Source organism: Electrophorus electricus, chromosome 12, assembly GCF_041902795.1.
Source record: "Electrophorus electricus isolate QZ-2024a chromosome 12, ASM4190279v1, whole genome shotgun sequence".
NCBI lineage: Eukaryota > Metazoa > Chordata > Actinopteri > Gymnotiformes > Gymnotidae > Electrophorus > Electrophorus electricus.
In genome coordinates this window covers 11,646,703-11,668,854 of record NC_137508.1, presented here as the reverse complement: position 1 = coordinate 11,668,854, position 22,152 = coordinate 11,646,703, and the positions used below count along the sequence as shown (strand labels likewise).

General features: G+C 43.0%; 2 protein-coding genes across 12 annotated transcripts in view; one reads left to right on the top strand and one right to left on the bottom strand.

The window, feature by feature from the left end:
* Positions 1-5,086, bottom strand: part of cep170aa (centrosomal protein 170Aa) — a 35,600-nt gene extending 30,514 nt beyond the window's left edge. For all 7 annotated transcript variants that reach the window (XM_035531435.2, XM_035531436.2, XM_035531437.2 and 4 more), the window contains exon 1: positions 4,948-5,086. The gene's annotated coding sequence lies outside the window, so the exon portion shown is untranslated. The remainder of the gene's footprint in view (positions 1-4,947) is intronic.
* Positions 5,087-5,448: 362 nt separating this feature from the next.
* Positions 5,449-22,152, top strand: part of sdccag8 (SHH signaling and ciliogenesis regulator sdccag8) — a 43,883-nt gene continuing 27,179 nt past the window's right edge. For 4 of the 5 annotated variants that reach the window (XM_035531837.2, XM_035531839.2, XM_081724644.1 and 1 more), the window contains exons 1-14: positions 5,449-5,479; positions 5,596-5,665; positions 6,703-6,840; positions 6,927-7,015; positions 10,200-10,313; positions 10,563-10,688; positions 10,823-10,924; positions 11,025-11,089; positions 11,231-11,422; positions 12,088-12,226; positions 12,658-12,810; positions 13,279-13,413; positions 13,856-13,972; positions 14,372-14,514. In XM_035531837.2, the coding sequence (XP_035387730.1) occupies positions 5,602-5,665; positions 6,703-6,840; positions 6,927-7,015; positions 10,200-10,313; positions 10,563-10,688; positions 10,823-10,924; positions 11,025-11,089; positions 11,231-11,422; positions 12,088-12,226; positions 12,658-12,810; positions 13,279-13,413; positions 13,856-13,972; positions 14,372-14,514 (1,577 nt within the window). In that variant the 5' untranslated portion in view covers positions 5,449-5,479; positions 5,596-5,601. The other variant, XM_035531838.2, reaches the window with a different exon arrangement.

Here is a 22,152-nt window from a genome sequence, read left to right as displayed (position 1 = left end):
ACTTCATACACAGATGATTACAGGGGAAACCCCTACCCTTATCTTTATTTGTCTTCTTTCACAAGAACAGCAACCAAACAAACTCACCTATGCACTCAGATTACTCTCAGTTAATTAATGCCAGTTTGACATTTGACAACCTTTCACCTTCTGTATGTGCACAAAGAGGCAGGCTATCAATACCAAGCAAGACAACATACTGCCTTTCTACATTCTGCGTCACTGCAACTAAGACAAGAAAATCATTCTGTTATTACCGCTACCGTCAGTATCGCTTACTGGCTAGGGAGCATTCAATCTCAGAGGTGTCACAAAATGCTAAAACAACTGCTTTTTAGTACAGTCTTTACCTAACTTTTCTTGCTATTCAGCAGTAATGTCACCTAAATGACCATGTCTGCCAGGGTTTTTTTTTAAATCATTTCTTTTTTGGGGTGTGTGTGTGTGTGTGTGTGGCAGGGGGCTTGTACTGTGAAGCTCCATGCGCCTTTTGCACTCTTCCAGGAACAGCCTTGGTGAGCAGGGGCCTCAGGGTGCCTTTGTGACATTGGCCAGCCCTTACTCTAATTACCATCCTTTCCCAATACCATGCAATCATTATTCTCTTCTAAATGCATCTTTATATCCTATAACATGGGAGAGGTTGGGGTCTAAGTAAACGGCTGCGAGATGGCCAGTTAGGAACAGGAGCCTCATCTGGCTCCCGCTTCAGCCTGAGCACACGGGTCATTCAAGCTGACATGGCTACACTAGTGTGCCCTAGATTCTGAGTGTATTAAAAATATACCGATATGTCATTCTGAGGTCAGGTACATCACCCCACATGATGTACTCTCCATAAACAGAGTCCCGTTCCTCAGTCTTACAGCTACTGGAACACCAGAATCTAAGAAGCTCCTTCGGATCCGATTATGATCTTGCGTGACTGTTCCTGTTACACAATTGCATTACTGCAGTGAAAATGTAAAGCGCTCCTTGATTATTCCAACCAAAGAGAAAAAGAGGAATGGCAAGTTCTCTATTTTCATAGCTGTTTCATTCTTGGGGCCTGCTGAGGAAATCGGGTAGCAGTAGAGAACAATGGCTGACCTGTTCAAGCATTTCTTCCTTTTGTTAGTCTACAGTACAGCTGCACGCAGCTAGAGGCCGAGGGGGCTGCTTTTAAAAATCACACACGCCAAATAGAAATTCTGCTCATTTTTGCAGGAATGTCCCTGGACACATCAGCAGTTAACATGAAATGAAAGAATAATCCAAAAACCATCTGTTCACATTTGCCATAATACATGTGGTATCATGAATGGAAAGAGGGCTGAACAGAGCCTTAGAATACTTTGCCTCAGAATGCACAGTCAGTTAAAATAAAGGTTAAAAATTCAAAATTCAAAATAATATTTAATGTAATGTTAACACATTTAGGCTTGATATTTGTAATAAGAAGATAATAACAATCAAACTTATTTACAATAAATAACGTATTTCTAAGCAGTGACATTATAATGGACTTCTTGAAAACTTGCCCATAATCTTTCTGTAGTAGGTCTGAGAGATAATTAAATAAAAATGGTACCAGTCTAGTGAAATAAACTGAGAAAGCATATTTGGAGCTGATGCCAAGATACCATATGACTGAAAATACCCCATATGGAAAAGAAGCCTCAGTACAGCCATAAGACATGACTGCTGCCTACTTCCTTTGTCGTTTTCAGGTAGCAAGTATTCTGCATTATCCTGCATTTGGAGAAGTGTTACAGCTGACATGTGTTAACCTACGCTAATCTTTCAGGCTTCCAGGGCCCAACCATCATGGAAGAGCACTGAGTGTCTTTAGAAATAACACATGGGATGTCTGACCGATACTGGGCACCTATTCTTGCACATATGCTGCACAAATACAAATAAGCACTAATGTGCTCTACTGAAGCTGGCAAACAGAAGCCTAACTGACCTCCAGCTGACCTCCAACTGACCCAGCAGACTAGCCAGATGAGGTAGACATGAAAATGGATTTGTCGAGCAGTGTTTCAGGAGCATTTAAGAAAAATAAATGCTTTGTTGTATGACAGTATTCTCTAACTACATGAAGTGGTAAAAGGTAATGTAGCCTACACTGGACATTTACAATATTTGGGCAAATTGTAGCCTAACATTCTGTGATCACACTTTGTTATTCTCCGTGAATTTTCTCATTTAGTGCTCCATTCATTGAAGCATGCTCCTTAACAACAGGAAACATGGATTAACACACAGCACGTGACTCCACACAGGAAGTGAAGCTCCTTCTGAAGTCATGAATCACACGGGACAAGTGGCCTGACAGAAGGTAGAGCAGAAAGCTGTGACTACTCTTTCAGTAATGGGAGAGACTGCTGCTCAGATGCAGGAGCTCCCTTTCACTTTTTGCCTCAAATCAGTGCTGGTGTTTTGAAACACTGATTTCTTATCTGTGCCATAGGAAAAGGTACTCCACATGGCTATAGTGGCATGGCATTTCCAGTAATGACTGAAGAATATGTGAAGGGAGGGGAAAATGGACAGGACCTGATGAAGATATGTCAGCCATTACACAGTCACCACAAGGTCTTTCTGTGGCTTAGTTCAGTGAGTAGGCTGGTGGATAAAACCGAGATCTGCATTTCATATAGATGAAAGACTGATTGGTACTTTCGAGTAGCGGGGAAACTAAGGCTCATAACAGCACCACCCAGAACAGATGTGATGGGTGAGAAGGTTCACGTACACATGGCCAATTATTTTTATGTCACTGTCCAAAACTGGTTCTGTGTTTTGACAAAACCGGCAAGGTTAAAACAATAAAAGACTAACTTATTCGATAATCATAGCAATTTATAGGCAGGACAGAACCTGAAGACAAAGCTATGGCAGGATGATCATTTCTAAGTGATCTCATCTGTTCCCAGCTCAACTTCAGTTCACAGCTAATGTATTTACTCTCAGTATGTTTTAATTCTAGACTGTGGCTAGATCCAGAATTTTATATCCAACCCTTTAATATTTTATATTCCATGTTTATATTACAGCTCAGTGCTAACACCCTGTTTGAAACTCCTAATTTATAGCTTTGAAAGACAAGTGCCAAGTTTCTTTACATGTTCACACCTTCTGATTACTACAGTTTAGCCTTCTGACTATAATTCACAGGTCTTCACCATTACACCACTACTAACATAGAGGCTTTCAGAATTGTTCAGATACTGTTGACATTACTGGATTATATTTCTACAGCACATCTGAATCCCAGATAACTAAGGCTATATATCTTAATTCTCCTCCTGGACAACAGCCACCATTCATAGCTTTACTGTCAAGGCGCATAAAGAAGTTGATGTATAAAACGGGTATAGTTCTGGACTAGGAATTTGGAGATAATTAAATTATTTTGCAGACAAATTTGTTGTAAGTGTACACAAATACCAGAGCTCTTCCAACTTTTGTCTAAAAAGTACATTCTGTCAGAAGTATCCGAACTAATTGAAAAAAACTTTCTAGAAACAATTCTAACAACTTTGTGAGCTAACAGTAACAAAAACGTTTAACCTAACATTCTCTAAGCATAATAAAACACATTTTGCTAATTACAAAAATACACTGGCAAACAACTTGTCGACGCAGCAAAAAAGTCACGTTTGTTTCAAAAGCTTATGTTGTGGGCTAGTGAACAACAGTGTCAGTTTAGGAGACAGCAGCATCTGGCCGAGAGGAAACATGGCCCGAGTCCAAAACGTCAGTTACAGAAGGAAGACGACGGCCGTCCCTCCCGGTGCTTTGTTAGAGCCGAAACTATCCTATTGTACTTTGGTTAAAACCGCTTCATACCTTGTTCATAACGGGGACATTTTATAAGGCCTTTATAAAGCACTACGTAGATATATCTGTTTTATAATCACGCCACAACAGTTATTAAAGCGTTGCACTATGTAGAGCCAACGACGGAAAATCAAGAACGCAACCGCCGGTTTTTATGCTTCATACGGGGATTCCCCAAAATCAAAGCGGCTATATGGCTGGTGTTGTGGAAATGAATCAATAATGAAGGAAAAAATCGCTCTGTCGCAGCCAAATGAAGTGGACGCCTACTCGCTTTGTTACAGTGTCATACCTTTTACACAATTGTCAGAGAGAGAAAAGTAGCCATGTATTAACACGCTAATGCCACGACACAGTAACGAGCAGACGCGATGGAGTGTCACTGACGGGGAATGGAAATACTTAGGCCAGATGTAGGCGATGAGTCAAAACAAAGAGATACATACGCACGGTGTTTGAGTAGTGCCCTCTAGCATGGGTCAGCAAGGAGTTGAGACATCCTTGCAGGCTACATCAGACGCCGAGATATACCGGTTGTAAATTTTAACAAAGGAAAGGGGATATTTCATGACATTCGTCACGGGATAAAAAGAGAATTCCCTTTAATAACAGCAGCGGCTGGAATGTCATTGATTTTTCAGCACCTTCATTTTAGACCCTTTTGGAATTGAAACTCACCAATCTGATTAGGCTATGTGTTTATTGGGCCAAACATAGTCTAAAAGTTATCAACGATAAGGCTTGGACATCGAAAAAAATGAACACAAATGCACAAAAGACGTGTATAGGACTCCTGATGTTGGGAGAGCGTATTGATGGAGCCGGGGGGAAAAAATGCTGGCTAGCTGAGTGCACACGTTGTGATGCTAGTTAAAGTAATGCCGGCTGAAACGTGCGTCTACAATGTTCATTTCTATTAAAACAAATTCCAGCACAGTCTAACTGCAATATAAATTAGATTCGATAGTGGCCTAGGCCAGTAAGGTTAGAAATAGCCAGAGGATCATAAAGATACTAACAATAAGCTAGCACTGGCTTCTTCAAATATCCTGCTGATATCAAAGCTTGATCGAACATTATTCCTAAAATATATATTTTCAACATATAGTTTTAACTTACCCCTTTCTATGCTCTTCAGGCAATGTTTTTGCAATGATCCAATGTAACAGCTAAACGGTTTTCAGTGCCCTGCCCAATGTGTGCTCTTACGTCTCAGTTGCTCAGCAATAACGTTATTCCTAACAAATAGCGGCGACATACGGCAGCCTGAAATCAGGCAACTAGGACCTCTATAAAGCCAGCGTTCGCACTTCCAACACAGTCCAGTGGGCGTGTTAACATTAACAAATTAATGTTAGTCTTCTCAAATATTTTATTGGACACTTCCGTATTGTTTAACAGAAGGCTTTATATTTTGACAAAAATGTATTTCAAAAAATAATAATAATTCATTTTTTTACATCTCGTTTGTCCCGCCCCCTTGGTAAATTAAACTACTCGTATTGTGCAGTATGTAGTTTTTATTCTGCCCCTCACCATTTGGGGCACATGAAGACGCAGTCTGCGTAGGACTACAGTTTCCAGTATCCTCGGTGGCGATTGCGGAAGTATGACCTTCGTGTCAACCGTTGTCGGCTAGGCTCTGTTGCAGGTAGGACTTCAGCAAAGCCATTGATGGTTTTTATGACTAGTATTATCATGTTCTGAACTTTGAAGAAGCTAATTTTAAAAAACAGTTTAAGTTTGATTTTTCTTGTGTTTAATTAGGCAACAATGAAACCCTCAATGGACTTGGACGAGGAAGAAGAATTAGGACTATATCAGAAGAAACTGAGAGGTGATGATAGTTAATATTAGCTACCAAACATCCCCTTGCATCCCTAGCTGTTTTACTTTAAAAATATTATTTGTAGCTATATTTTCTCTAAATAGACTGGCAACGTAACGGTAAAGTACTTCGTTAGCTAGCTATCCAAAAGTCTGCACAATAGCTAGCCAGTTAGCAAGTTAGTTTATTTGAGCTATACACTAATGAGAACCTAAATTAGTTGACCTAGCTAGCGTTATCTACATAGGATGGTCATCAAGTGAGCGTTCATTGAGAACAAGCTTTTCGAGGTGCATTTGGGAGTGCCCTTGAAATTTATAATTGCCCTGGTGAACATATCAGGTTGGAGCATAGCTTACTATTTTGGGTAATATAGGCCCAATTATTTATGAAAGCACAAGCAATAAAGTCTTAGAACAAAACAAACGAGAAACTATGCACTGACAAACTGCATTAAGAACCCTCCCTCTGCTGTCTCTGAAACGTGTGAAGAAAGGAGATGATTTCCCTAACACCTTTATACAGGATTGATATTCAATTTAGATTTAAAATGTACAGAATAAGTCACACGTAATTGGCTTTTGCAATTCCGATCTTTAAGAAAGGCTGCAGTAAACCCTATAGTAAATCACAGCACCACTGTGCTGACCAGTGTCAGATGTTCCAGATGAATGCTTTGTGACTGTTTTTGCATTCACATGATCGAATAAGAGTAAATGTTCCTCAAAATAATGCAGACCAGTTTATAACAACCTCATAATAAACATCCACCAATAGGCTTTCTAATATATTCTAAAGAATATTCTAACTGCAAAATATAGCAGTATAATCAAATTATTGGTTTTTCTATTTATCGTGTAGACTTAATATAAGGAGAGTGACAAGATACTGCAGCTCTATTTAGTTTTTACTCCATTTAGCACCCTCCAGGTTATATCTGTATGTTTCTCGTGGCTTAAAATAAGTTTATATTTCTTCATAAATGTATTAGTTAAATACAGGCCATTGGGTATATTTGCATTTTTGACTTGATGCGATTGCTCCAGAGAGAGCCAATCGCAGTATTCAGCAGTTGAGCAGTATGCTGGCGAACCACAGCTCAGACGCTGAAGCCTTGGAGCAGGGCAGCAGTCCGAGCTGTCAGTCAGAGGGCCCGTGGCCGTCCGTGCAGCAGAGTGAAGCAGGTACAGCTCCACATGTGCACTGCTCACACTATCCTTATCTGTCATGAAGGGGACCAACAGCTGTTTTCTGTGAATTTGCATTGCAGTCAGTCAGCTGCGCTCCTTGCTGCAGCAGCGGCCGAGGGAAGCACAAGTTCAGTCCCTTTCCCCTTCAAAGAGGAAGTCTTCTCCAAAGGTTGGTTACATGTCTTTAATGGTTTGTTACTGAATGCAGGATCAGTTCAAGACTAATGCAAACACAGTTCTAGATAAAGATCAGAAATGACTAGTTCATCAATACATCTTGTCGTATTTTAGATTTCTGGCATATAATCTTAACTGTTAAATGCAGATATTTTTGAATGAATTTCAACAACTAAATTTGTTAAATTTATTTATTTATTACAGGTACCGATGCAATTAAAAATAACCCAGTTTATTTAAAAACAATTGATCTGGTTATTAAAGTTAATAACTGATAAACAATGCTTTTAATGTACATTTAAAAACATTTGAATTATGCTATGTTTGCATTTTCAAACTCAGCAGAGATATTTGAGCATGCTCACTGTTTTGGGCTTTTGTGGGTTATTAGAGTGCTTGTTTGGAAATAGACCTTAGCTAAATAGGTTCTGATGCAGTAGCCCTGTGTAACAGTGAGAGGTAAGGATGCGGACGCATGTGCGGAAAACAGCGAGATTTATTATGGACAAATCCAAAATCAGAGTCCTTAGGGCAGTCCAGGGGCATTGAGCCAAGAGATTGCGGGGATACATGATCAAACAAACAAAACACACGAAGGCAAACAGGGGAAGCAAGCTATAACAAAGGCTAGGAAACACAAAAGCTAGGATAACAAAACAGGCTAACAAATGAAGGCTTTGAAACAGACGGGCTTTCAAACATCCAGACATTAAACCAAACACAGTGAACCTAACACATAAACACATAAACGAAGTAAACAACCACAAGACATAGGGAACAAGGCAGGGTTTAAATACATGAACTAAACGAGGGACAGGTGTGGAAAATCAAATGAGGGGCGGAGAAAACTAAACTATGGCATGGAGCTAAAATACACACGACAGGGAAAACGTGGAACACGGAAGATGGGAGGGATGCTATTTATTCAATAGTATAATAATATTGCTCCTATATATTGTTGCTCATGGAGGTTTATGAGAAAATAGATGCGATGCTACCTGGTACTGTGACCTCACTTTTGTAGTAGTGATAAGAAAACAAGTGAGTTACAAGTTACAAGTGAGTCTCTTTGGCAATGTACCGTTTATACCATTGTCACACAATGATACTGATTTTTAATTTTAGCTGTTTATTTCTAGATCGATATTGTACTTATGGTGATGAAAGAGTTTTGCAGATACACAGGTGTTCTGCTTTTTCCCATTTTACAATGTATACATTGCAGTCCATAGCTGTGTCCAAAACCACATGCTAATGTTGTAGTACAAGAGACTCATCTTGAGTCTTGCTCTTGTCTCAGGGTAAATAAGACTCGGAAATTGTTCACAAGACCACTCAAGTATATGCCTCTGTGTGACATTCTTAGATATTGAAATTGAAAATACCAATAATGAATGTCATAAATAAATTCTAGATAAAAGTCATTATGCGAGCTAGCCAACTTTAAATAGGATAAGAAAAAATGAAAGGTTTAGCCTGTTAATACACTTTAACTGCTAACTGGATGTTTAGCAGATATTATTGTAGTTAGCTATGTAAGTTTAATAATATTGATACAAGTGTAAGTTATTTCACAAGGCTAGTCATGAGCCAGGGTGTATTTTTTCGGCACATTACACATTGCCAACATCTGACAAATTTATGTCCTTAAACAGTATAATTCTCTTCTTTGATGATTAGTTAACAACCTAAAACAAATGACATCTTTTTAATAATCTGAACTGAAACATATTGTGCCTGCAAAATTTGTAAGGTTTAAATTTTCATTCAAATATTCACTCAACTACCAGCTAAAGTTAACATTTAAATGATATTCATTGCTTCTTCCATAGCCTTTCTAGAGACATTTGTTCCCACTTATACTATTTTAACAGGCTAAAAAATCATTTTTTCATTTAATAATAAAAATTAGTGTATGAACCATTTTAATTTGGTTTATATTCAGTTTTCTTAAGGTTTTGAATAACGTTTATAGAATTAGGCACAAAGAAATGTTAATTTGCTTCCAAAAGTTACAATACAGTTGGACTGTAACTATACATACATTATATGGACTTTAATATTGTTTAATAGTAATAATCTTTTTTAAATAATCTTTTGTGTAGCCTGTAATAAATGTGAAATTGGCTACAAATTTCTTGTCATATTAATTTTTGTATTACGAGAAAAAATCTTAAACTGGTCTTGATTTGTCTGTCTTGCCCACACGTGGTCTTGGTCTTGACTCGGCCTCAAATTGTTCCAGTCTCACTCTTAACTCAGAGTAAGCTCTAATGTTCTTGATAACAACACTACTGCACACTGCCATACTAAAGAGTAAGCCAAAAAAAATACACCCCGCTTTATTAGTGTTATATGAGTAGCATAGTAGTGTATAGTTTTGGGTATAACCAATGTGCGGTGGGGTGAGCTGTTTTTGTATCTATCAAAATGTGCAAAGGGCCAAACCATCACTAAAAAGCAGGCAAACAATCACTACTCTCATATGATAAACCGGTTTGAGGCTGGTTTGAAATTTTCAGGGGGTTTTTTATAGTCAAAATACTTTCATCGGAGGCATCGTGCTGCTCACATGATGCTGCAAGACGTAGATCTGATGGTTCTGTAACTAGGCTGCTTCTGTCCTCTGACTATGCTACGGGCATGCTTATCTCTGCACACACAGCTGTGTCAATGAGTGGACTTGCACCAACAATCAGTTGGAAATCTGACTTTAGTGGACTTTTATCTTTGAACATAGCCTGTGAATTTATTTTTGACAAATTACTGCATACTTTATATAATATCATTATAAGATAATAGATTATAATCAATTCTAACATTCAAAATTAATGCGGTCATCAGTTTCCATCTATTTTCCATCATAATGCATTGAAGGATTTTTTTTCACCCTTATTGTTGTCCTTTATGTTTTAAATGTGTATTCAGGTCATTTTAGTTCATCAATGCAAATTACATTGATTCATCACATAATGACCTTCATCACATTGACCTTCACCTGTCGAAACTGTTAGACTTTTTTTCTGTCAAGGCAACATACGAAAGTACAATACAGCTACTTGACATGATGTCTTTCAGTTTTTGGTTAATCCTCAGTATTTATCTTTAGTAGATTTCCCCGAGGATTATTACTGTGTAATGCACTTTTTCTAATGTAATAACCACACTTCTGACAGAGGCACACAGATGAAGACAGTAGCAGCTTGCCTGCAGTTCAGGACCTGGTTCCCATCATTCACAACCAATCAGAGTACATCCAGCATCTTGAAGCTGAGGTCAAGTTCTGTAAGGTCAGTTTTATTAATGAATCCCTGTCTTTGTTGTTACTTTGATTTGTTGTTTTGTTTGATGTGGTATTATAGCAGTGGCTGAGTAATGTCACTTTTCAGTGTATCTGACTGGCACCCTCCCTACAGAACTGAGCAAGGCTCTGAACAAAGAAATGCTCTTCTTATAGATAATGCAGTTTGTTACCATGTTTTTATTATGCAGTTTGTTACTGTGTTTTTGCAGTTTGCTTGTTTGAATTTTCTCCACAGGAAGAGCTTCTTGTGATGAAGCAAAGAGTCAGAGTGGTGGTTGTGGAGAATGAGAAACTTCATGAAGAGCTTAAGGCAAAGATGGTGGAAGACACTCTGAAGGAATACACCCTCGTGGATAGCACGGTATTTAACTCTTAGTTGTGTTAGAAAAAATGGTTTGTTTGTTCATTAAAACACACAGTACACCTAAACAGTAACAGAGTGACACAAACATACATGCAAGGCTTAATTCATATTTTCCATATGATCATTTTCAGGTAAATGAAGAAACCACAGTAGATAAAATTACATCGACACCGACACCGAAACCAAGGCAGTCTTTCATTCACCAAAATGAGGACAAGTGGGAAAAAGAGCTGGTATCTGTCTCTGTATCTATCTGTTTATTTTTTTGTTTTTTATATTAGATTTGTTCAGGTTTCTTTCATTTGTCTAACATCCATATTCTGACCGTTTCAGGAGCAGCTGAAGTGTCTCTACCAAGCCCAGACTGAGACTTTGGAAGCTCAGGTGGTTTCACTGAAGTCAGTGGATCAACTGCATCAGCATGAGTCAGGTCTTACCATCAACAATGGATCATTCCCAAATGGGAACTAATGCGTGTGTGTGCATGTGTCTGTGTGCGTCTGTGTGTGCACGTGTGCGCGTGTGCGTGTGTTTTTTAGGAAGGACCTGGTGAGCTGTCAGAAAGAGTGTGAGGAGGTGAAACAGCGTCTGAGGCATAAGGAAGCGTTGGCAGCTATGGTGGGCAGTGGTCAGCGTGTTGGGGGCTTGTGTGTGAAGTGTGCCCAGCACGAGGCTGTGCTCGCAGAAACCCACTCCAACGTTCATGTTCAGGCCATTGAGAGGCTCACCAAGTGCGTGGCTGGTGCCAACATTGTTACTTAAGGCAAAACATGCTGTCATACATACATATACACATACAGGGTTTTAGTACCAGCGTAGTGCACACTCTGTCATAGTATCTGTAATAGGGATTGAAGTAAAAATGAATATAGATACTTTAGGCACTTAAGTATACAGAAATGTTGGTGTGTACAGGATTCATAGACTTAACGATTGCCTTGAAGCCATGGTTAACCCTGGAAGGTTGCTACAGCGGTATGTCTCACTGATTAGGAGAGTTTGTTCTTAGTCCTGGTATGAGTTATTCAGCCTCGCAGCAAGGTTGAAGGGGGAGCAGGTATCGACTTGATATTGATTACTGAGCTAATCAGCTGATCTGAAGATTATGTTCTACAACAGTAGTCTGTCCTTTGAGTTATCAAAACAGAAGGGCAAACCAGAGAATGCAATGCAGTTTCTGAGAACTGGCTGCATTTATCAGAGAAGCTTTACCATTTTTGAAAAGAGTCTGTGTTTCTTATTTTAAAAAAAACATCTGTTCAACTCATTATTAGAAAGATTACAAATATGTTGACATTGATCCAGACATTAACGGTTTCCTTTTCCTCTGTGCGTGTGTGTGTGCGTGTGTGTGTGTGTGTGTGTGTGTGTGTGTGTGTGTGTGTGTTTGCTGTAGAGAGCGAGACGAGTTAATGACAGTGCTTTGCTCCCTGAGGGCAGCTCAGAGTGAGGCGCAGCAGAGGGAGTGGTCTGCCTACCAGCAGGTCAAGCAGGCTGTGGAGATGTCAGAGGAAGCCAACCTGGAGAAGACCAAGGCAAGGGCCCTCCCATTTCAGCAGGCAGTGGGGCTGCAGTGATGTCTGCAGAAAGCACAGTCTCAGGGCCTCGGAGAACAGGAGTCTGTACACCTCAGAACAGCAGAAAATACCGGGTTACCCGTCTGCATTTGAAGCATTTGAAGCATGTGACTGTCATTTTAGGGCATTCTGTTTTCTAATGAGCAGGAATGAAGAAACTAATTTGCAAAGCATTCCTTGCCTTCTTTAAAATAACAGATAGTGAGGCATTGACTTAGGCCAAGGGTAACACTAGTGCCCGAATTTCACACAATGTATAAAAATATTTGCTAATATAGAAATGTGCGCCACTGTGTGCATTAAATGTGTGTTAGAGGAAGTGTTAAACACTGATAATGACTTCGGAGTACCATCTCCCCTGGAACCGGCTTTGCTGTGTGCTCTCCCAGGCACTAGTGCAGTGTGAGCACATCCAGGCTGAGCTGGCAAGACAGAGGGAGAGGCTGGAGAAGACGCTGGCCTCAGAGCAGGAGAAGATCTCCCAAGCCAGGACCATAGCACAGGCCGAGGGCAAGAGAGAGAAAGAGAAGCTCGCTCAGGCGGTCGGTCCTTTCTTTAATATGAATAACATTTGGAAACCCTTAACAGTTAGAGGCCCTAAACAGTTTGTGTGACTTTATTCCGCATGGCGTGTAAAATGTAGCTCTTGCTGCCCTCTAGTGGCTAAGAAAAGCTAGCACACATTCGCGCTTCTTGAGTTAAGTATATATATTTAAATCTGAATATAAGAACGCTGGTAACCTCATTCACATTTTGTTGATTTCCTAGTAATTATTGTTAGTGTAATGATTTTTGCCAATGCCTTGTCACACCCAGTGCCTTGACAGAAGTAGAGTAATGTGTTTTATAATATTTGTTAAAAATGCAAGTATTTGTATTCTACCACAAATGAGTCAGTTATATAAAAACCATCAACTCACTATCACATTTTATTACAAGTAGACTTTCATCAACGATGCTGCACAGAGCTACAGTGTGAAGAGGGTCCATGTGTTCTCTCTCCGCGCTAGGTGAGCTCTCTGACTCAGAGAGCGGCTGAGCTAGAGGGACTTGTGGGCCGAGGGGAGAGGGAGAGGAACTCCCTCAACACCCAGCTGGAAGAGGCCTTTAGGAAGCTCACCTCTCAGGAAGCTGACAGTAGCAAGGTTGAGCTCACCACACTCCACCCTCGCAGTAATGCTTTGGTTATCTGACCTGCTTCACCGTAACAGTCCTGCCCTGTGCACTGTGCTCTAAACTGAAAGCTGAGTTAGAACAGTTTGAATGACTTTTGCAAATCATGTGAACATTTTTTTGTTCTTCTTTTTATTTTTTGGACAGACTACTGGTATAAGTGACTTTTTAATGGTAATAAATGAGCACTAGGTGGCAGTAGAGTTATAGATATAGTAAAGATAGCACCAGAAACCAATCAGGCACAGGTCTGTAAAGCTGATGAAACAACCTTCTTATTTGATATTTGAACTTGCCATGTGAAATTTTATGTTGGAGAACTGACAAATTGGATGCAAATGGAATGTGTTGTACTTCCGACAGTGACGTTGGATGAAAGTGCGTTATGCTGAAATGCACTGTCGTGTGTGCTAGGTGTGTGGAGAGCTGCGATACCAGTTAAGCCAGGCCCAGCTTAAGAGAGAAGAGGCCGAGAGGGAGGCGCGGGACTCCAGTGCCAAACTGGGCCGGCGGCTCGAACTGACAGAACAGGTAAGAAAGACCATACGGGTTCAGCGCCGACTGTTTTTTTTTTTTTTATTAATGATACATTCTGAAGGGTGTGTGGCATAAATATGTTTGCGCATGTACAGTTAGAGAATGCTAATATCCCTGCACGTAATAGTGAAGATAAAGTTTACAACACTTGGTAAACAGTAAGAAAAACGTATATAAAAATAATATGATAGGAAAAAAATAGAGAGAGAGAGAGGGAGAGAGAAAGAGAGAGAATATGATGAAGACAAGCGTAGAATAAAAACCACACTTCCACGAATGTGTTGATGCCCAGCCCATGTCTCTCTCTCTCTCTCTCTCTCTCTCTCTCTCTCTCTCTCTCTCTCTCTCTCTCTCTCTCTCCCCCCCCCCCTCCCCCTCCCTCTCTGGGTTCAGGAAGTGCAGAAGCTGGGTGCGGAGCTGAGCGGCAGCCGGCAGCGTTTGGAGGAGGCCCAGAGGGCGGAGGGCCGAGCCCGGGCGGAGGCAGCAGGCCTGGCCGAGGGTCTGAGCCGCGCCCAGCGCCAACTGCACCTCACCAGGTATCCCTCTTAATCCTATTACATGCCACAACACTGCGCCCGTGCGCTGGGGCCGGGGCAGTGCCAGCGGCCCTGCGGGGAGGCGGCCGCGCTTTATTAAAACGCCGCCAGCCACCGGCTGCCGCCGCCGCAGTCGGCCATGTGCCGGGGGGACTGGGCCGGAGAGGGGGCACACGCTGTCTCTCTGTATAACGTCACCGGGCCAAGCGTGGCACGCCTCCCCAGCCTCAGCCACCGCAGCGGGACCCACGCATGGCCTTTCTGTGCCCGCGCCAGTCCCGCTGTTTAACTTGAGGGAGATGTTTGGCACGTCGGTTCTTATGCAGCCTTAGATTTCACAGAATCCCCATAATTCTGAGAGGGGTTGGAGGGATTTGTGCAAAGTGTGTTGAAAACAGTCATGTTTGGAAGGGGATTGTTTATTAATAACTGGTGTTCAGTGGAGAAAGCGTGCATGGTAGATTTCAGGCCTTAGTCCAAACTGATATGACCAGGTTTTTCTATTTGGAAGGGGGTATTATGGCATGTTTAAGGTCTCACGTCGTTGGCTACCACAAGCAAATCGACAATTTATGTTTTCACTTATATACTTGTTGAGTTTGTATAGGAACGTGATCTCTTTCAGCGTTCTTGTTTAGCATTTCACAGAAAAACAACATTTTATGTGGGGCGTATTTTGAATCACCTAACATATTGTAGGACCATAAGTGTCCCTGACATCTTGCTGTTTTGGGCTTGTGCACTGATGCACCTCAACCCATGACTTCTTTTAGAAATTTTACTGGGTCGGTTTCTGTGGAAGTTGAATTAGAACATGACATGTCATATTATTTCATATAATGTAGCTTTTGTGTTTTGGGTAAATTTCTTATGCATGAATTCAAGTGTACATGCGTGCAGATATGATTGTCCTTGACTGAACGAGCCACTCCAGTTCTTTCTGTGATGCTCCTGTTTGCTGTATTCCAAGGTGACCTGATATTCTGTGCTTTTGTAAAGACCACAGACTGATGATACTGTGCTTGCTTGCTTTCAGACACACCAGCTTAACAACACAGTAGTGAAAATATGCGGTGCCACATGACAGCGGCCTGCATCGTACTTCCAGCGTGCAGAGCAAACTGCCATAAATTGGGTATCTAGGTAGGCAGAGTGCTTTAGTGTAGCCGCAGCTAACATATTTAGGAATATCGTGCTACTTTGAAGTGAATTACATGTGTGTTCTTTATTGTTGTACTCTGACAGTCTGTAAGTGTAAACTGTAAAGTTTAAAAAATGTGCAGTAGTTAGTACCTACTTGAAACAAGGGATTCTTGTATATATATTTATTGGCTTTTTATATATATATATATATATATATATATATATATATAAAAACATGGACATAAATACTATACTGCGATTGTAGTGATGCATATTATGATATACCTTGGACTAGCCTATATCAAAACACATTGGTGAACCGTTGTTATCACTTAATATGATATGGCCTGTACTGTTTTGACCAAAATGATTGATGTTTGTTTTATATTATGATTCATCAACACCCACAGAAACGTATAGGGCTCAAACTACATATTGCATCCTTCCACCATATTACAATTGCGAAGACCAATATTGCAGTAAGAATTAACAAACGATCGTGTGTGCAGCAGGCGGCTTTAAATGGAGGGATGAATAGCCTCACACAGCTCTTACGTGCTTGGCTGATCATAGCCTCCATGAGTGTGCTGCCACTCATACCAGAGTCATAGTCGAGCGTGGGCAGAGGAGCGAGTGTCTGCGTCCCCTGCCCTCACGCAGGCAGGGCGAGCCAACGGCTGCGGCTCCGCGTCCGACGCTCCCTGCCACGACGCACGTGGGCGGGTGCGCCGGGCAGGGCGAAGGTCATGGGGTCGCGGCAGGCCGCAGCTCCCCGTCCTACGTTTAAGACCCTTACAACCGGCGGCACGGCGCAGAAGAAAAGCCGTCGCCATCTGCACGCTGCACCCGAGGTGTCTCCGGCTTCGCTCCGACCCAGCGCGCGTCTCCGCCCCCAACACCTGGCCGGCATCAGCGCGCAGTGAGGCGTCCCTCCGTGCGCGCGCCTCTCTGCAGCAGCAAAGGCGAGGAGGGTGGCAGCCTCAGTGGGTCCGAGCGACGTGCTGGGACCCGTCCCTCTGGAGGTAGCTCGCGTGCTTCCTGTAGCATCTGAGGCAGAGCTGCACAGCTGCAGAGGAGGGACAGCATCTGCTCACCAGAGAGAGGAGGCCGAGTATTATGGCACGGTCATATATTGTTTATGAAGCATCATGAAAAACCATGCTGTTCAGGAAACATTAGCGAATAATTTGGGCCATTTGTTTACGTTTGGTAAAGTCGGTGTGTTCTTGAAGTCTGAATGCTTCGTCTGCACTCAGTATGGATTATTTACATCGATTGATGGCCAATTTGCATGCGCTACATCATCAGGGCATAATTATCAGTTTTCGGGGTTGCGGTTACATTTTTTTTAGTTTTTATTGATTGCATTACAATCATGTTAAATGGTAAAAGTGGTATAGTTCCACTATACCTATACCTATATAGTCAGTGAAATGATTCATGTTATACACACACATATATACACGTTATACATATACACATCTTTTCTGAGTAATCACAGATTTTTAATCTTTTAATCTTAATCCGTGATGATTTAATTGGTCTACACTTAAGCGGCATTTCAAATGGGCAAAATCTACTTGGATTTGTTTTGATTTTCATTTAATGTTCCATTAATTCCAAAGGTGGCAATTACAATAAAGCATTTCTTTAACTGTGTGCCACTGAAGTACATAAGTAGTACTACACATGATCAATTACTTCAACTTCCATTTGTATGGTGTTTTTTTTTTTTTTGCCTCCGTCGCTCAGTTTTCAGTGCACATTATTAATGAGTGCTGAGCTGAGGTTTGTTTGCCCAGTGGGGCGCTGATGCAGGAGCGATGTGGAGGCAGAGGACTCTGTCCTTTAAATGCTCTTTACTCCCTCTCACTCGCCCGACAAAACGGCCTGCTGAAGATCACAGAGGTTAAGCCGCTGCCCAGCCTAGCCGTTGGCAGCGCGCAGGCTTTTCCCTGCTGTACTGTGTGTTTGCGAGTGTGTGTGTGCATGCTGTGGACGTGTGCTGCCAGGGCAGGTTCTCTGGGCCAGCCATGGTGCACAGATGCAGCAGACATCTGTCCATTCTCTCCCTCTTCCTTGGGGCTAAACTTTTGCTTGCCTTATACCAACTCCACCCCCACCCCCCGCCCCAACACACACACATCGGCTATAGACCCCGTGAGGGTGCGGCCATGCCGGCCACCCCACCGCTAATTCGGGGGGCAGCGTTGGCTTTGTGGGGGACGGCCTGTCTGTCATGCACGCAGACCCTCTGAAGCTGCACTTTGATTCTGTCCTCTCCCCATTCTCATCGCACAGCCCCAGTGATCAGAGCTCCCTCCAAACGAATACTCATGAAGCAGTTGCCTTTTGTTTGTTGTTGTTGCTTTTTTTTCTCTCTCTCTCTCTCTTTCTCTCTCTCTCTCTCTCTCTCTCTCTCTCCATCTACCACCTCTCCAGCCCCCTCTTTCTCACTCTCTCTTTTTTGGGTCCTCTCCCGGGCCCCCCCAGCCCCCAGTGCATGCTGGGGGAGACAGGGAGGGCCGGCGTCTCCAGCATCGGATCATCAGCCAGCTGTGCGGTGGGCAGCCGAGGATCTGTCCTAATCCCTGCCGCTCTGTTCTCTGCCTTCTGACGGCTTTGAGCCCAGACTTTATTCCATTTGTTTGTTTGTTTTTTGTTTGCTTATGCCTTTTTGTCCCCCCCCCCACCCCACCCCGTTATTACTTGCACACCCCCACTCTACCAACATTCGGCAGACCCCATAGGGTGTAAACGGTGGGTGGGGGTGGGGGGGTGGAGCACACCAGCCAGCACTTCCTCCCGCACCAGATACTCCAATCCTAACATCCATTTTAATGACCGACCGAGAGCCGACGCTGGCACAGCGGCGTGCAGCTCAGATCCGACGTTACCGGCTTCACGGCGTGTAAAGGAACACCTTCAGGCATAAACGCGCATATGAAACGAGAGAGTATTCATGACGGCTCGGCGAAATGGCGCGAGAGCGAAACAGGCCCTAGGACAGAATGGTAAAGCACCACAGCACATTTGCAACGCCGGCCAGCCAGAAGGACACTAATTGGTCCTGGTCTCCGAGAAGTGGAGCTGCAGGAGCAGAAAGCCTATGAGGAGTTTGTGAGGCCCAATCTGCTTGGTGTGTCTGCCTGAAAAAGGAATTATTGAAGAAACAATGAGTGACCATTTGGTACCTGGTTTTAAAGCCACGTGGGGTCCGTCACAGGCCGACCTCTGTCCCGAGGCTTGAGAGTACAGTGTGAACATGAGCAGGCTAGTGCAGGCTTCCTCCTACACTAGAGCTCTGTGATAAAAGCAGAGCTTTCGTGTTTACTCTAAGCTTTGGACCAGCATGCAGAGAGCTGTGTTGCTTCTCCATGTTTGTACCGTTAAGCTTTGTAAAAAAAAATTCATGACTTCTCTTTTAATCGAACATGTTTGCAGTGTGAGATGATACATAGCCTCAGAACTGAGTGTGTTTGTACTTTTGCATTCTTCAGAGATAGACAGAGTGAGCCAAAGGCCGAATTTAAAGCGTTTTGATCTGAATGTTTGGGGTAAGTGCATGCACACCTGTCACAGAGTGTGTGGAGAGGTATGGTACAGAACTTCTTAAACCAGGTTTTGAAACACCACATTTGAACTGTGGAACTCTCATGTACCAGGCCTCTTGTGCTTTAGTGTCAGTGTCATTGACTTGCCCTCCAAAAATGTTGTCACTCCTGGTGTCCATAAAGCATTGCGGCGTCCCACTGTGGCGTTCAAAAGTTGCTCATCCCACCCCAGAATTCCATTAAACTGTGCACGCCTCTCTGCCTTCCCTCAGCCTCACAGGGGTGAGAAGAGTAGGGAGGAGTGGGGGGTTTGTGGGGGGTGGGGGGGGCCGGGCCACAACCCCCTAAAGGGCGAGAGTCGGAAAATGAATAAAAGAGTGAGCAGATGCAGCTCCACGCCAGAGGGAGGGCGCCGCCACGCGCGAGGTCTGCCGCACCACCACACTGCCGCCGACCGAGCCGGCAGGAGGCGCATGTACCATCCGACAGGAGACAAAAGATCCGAGCCTGCGCCCTTCGTCAAAAGTAGTAGCGTGGGGGGAGGAACGGGGGCGGCTGCCAGCCACGAGGAGCCGTGTTAGCGCTTTGGGGCGAGCGTGGGCGCGGGCACTGGCAGGTAGGAGGGCGGTGCGCGTGGTGCTGGGCGGCAGCCATCTTGTTGGGGGAGCAGATGGTGGTAGGGTTGGGAGAGGCGGGGCTGCTTAGCAGAACTAATCAGACAGTAACGGATGGGGCAGCTGGGACCGCTGCCGGCCAGGCGGGAGAACGGCAGTGAGTCGCCCAGCGCGCGCCGTGATGTTGACAGTGGTGTGCCCATCGGCCTGGGATGAGACCTTGCCACGTCTTCACGCCTCAACGGCAGGGGCTGCTAGCCCCCCACCCCCCACCCCAAGCACAGAGCAGGGCTTTTGTCTTCTGTCACGCTTAACCTCTTCGAAGACCATGTCGCAAAGGGCTTTTATTTGACTGAGGTTGACCCGCGTCTCTTCAAGCATGTGCATAAGCCTGATGCTGGCTTTGCACTGGCTGGGGATGTGTGCTCGTAATCAAAACATACTGTGTTTTCCCTTTTGAGTTGATATTTCATAATTTTATTTATAGGCATGATACTGTTTGACATGGAACACGGTGTGACTATAGTAATTAAACAGCATCCACACAAAATGTTAAATACCAAATGAGAAAAAAGGTGGCTGGAATTCTGAAATCAATGTACATACGTGTTTCTCATTGATATCATAAATATTGATATTTTTCTGTAGCAGCTTTTTTTTAAACACTTTAATTTCTGTTTCTAAAGAAACACAGATGTATGTATAACAAGGGAAAATGACCTCGGTAAAAAGGAACTGTAGCTGTCAACTCACTGACATCATCAGATACTAGATATAGCAAACACTGGCCTGAAAAAGAACACAGATCTGTTTTTACACCTTAGGAAGTCTGATGGGATCTTACATTTTTACTGCATATGATGATGGATTTGTTCTTGAAAAATTGTCCACCCTCATAAATGTACAATGTGTACAGCATCATTGCACAAGCTTTTCTAAAGCCAGTTCAAACGAGGGTTCAAACTAGGGGCTAATTCTGGTGCATACGTGTGTGTGTGTGTGTGTGTGTGTGTGTGTGTGTGTGTGTGTGTGTGTGTGTCTTTTCTTCCATGAATTCCTTACTGCCTTTTGCATACCAGGACTATGATTCTGACTGTCCTGCTGTAAATTAATATGAGCAGTATCATCTTTACATTTAGATTTGTTCATCAGTGTTCTGTAGACAGACTGTAACAGACTGGGATCACTGTTTGACTTTGTATGATGCTTTTATGTATTAGTGATTTCGCCTCTTCCGTGCTTCATGCTTCTCTGTTGGCCTATAGGACCAGATGCTATGCCAGGGGCTATGCCCCTCAATTGAGCAAGACCTCAACTCGTTTGCCAGTCATTTACTCCATTATTTAAAGCCCCGACCAAGTTCAAGGCAATTACATGTGTGTCACTCATTTGCAGCCCTGTATTGGGAACATGTAGTATACACAGGAGAATATGGGCTCTCAACCTGATTATCCTCACAAAGTGCCAATGGTCCCCCTAATCTGCCAATAACAGAATGCCCCTTGTTATAGTTGCTTTAGGGCAAATATGTAATCATGACCAAATTTTGTTTGTGCCTGATAGCACAGAAATACATGTTACTGAGGGTAGTAATTGTTTTTCCATAAAGACTTTTTTACTGTTGCCCACTGTGACATATATGATTTAATAAAATGGTGTAACAAATGTATTATTATTTAATATAGTACTTGGATTTCTAAGACATAATGCAAATTACCATTAGTAAACCAGAGCAGGATATTTGGATGTTCAGTAAAATAGTCAGCTGGGTGTTTGGTTCCTGACCTGATGTCTCAATCAGGTCTCCCTCTCCTTACCTTGACTAGGGCCTTCTCTTTGCCTTTCTCCCTTTCTAGACATGAACTAAAGTGCAAATGCAGAACACATAATAATAGAAGATCTTTTAGATATGTGGAGCTGTGCGGGGTGTGTGTAAAGGGTGCTGTTAAACTGTGTAAACCAGTCCTAGTAATGCCTTTGAGTGGAACAGTGATGGGAAGGGCTGGAGGGGTGTGGCCCTGCTCTCCGGCAGACACGCTGCTATAGGACAGAATGTTGCCAGTCCCCAGGCAAAGCGAAGGCAAATCTGTCGGGTGCAACTGTTCTCACTTGGGCCAGCTCTGCCCAGAGAAAGTGCCCTACTTACTGTTTCTGGAAGCTAGGTTGCTCTCCTTCCCGTTTCTCTGCCCATGACACCTTTTTCTTGGTCGCCATAAGGTGCGCTTCAATATAGACCGCAGGTTTAATATCCAGTCACAACGCTGGTTGTTGATGTTATATGGGTGAAGAGGTCTCCCTCTGACTGTTTGCGAACGATGTTTTTCAGA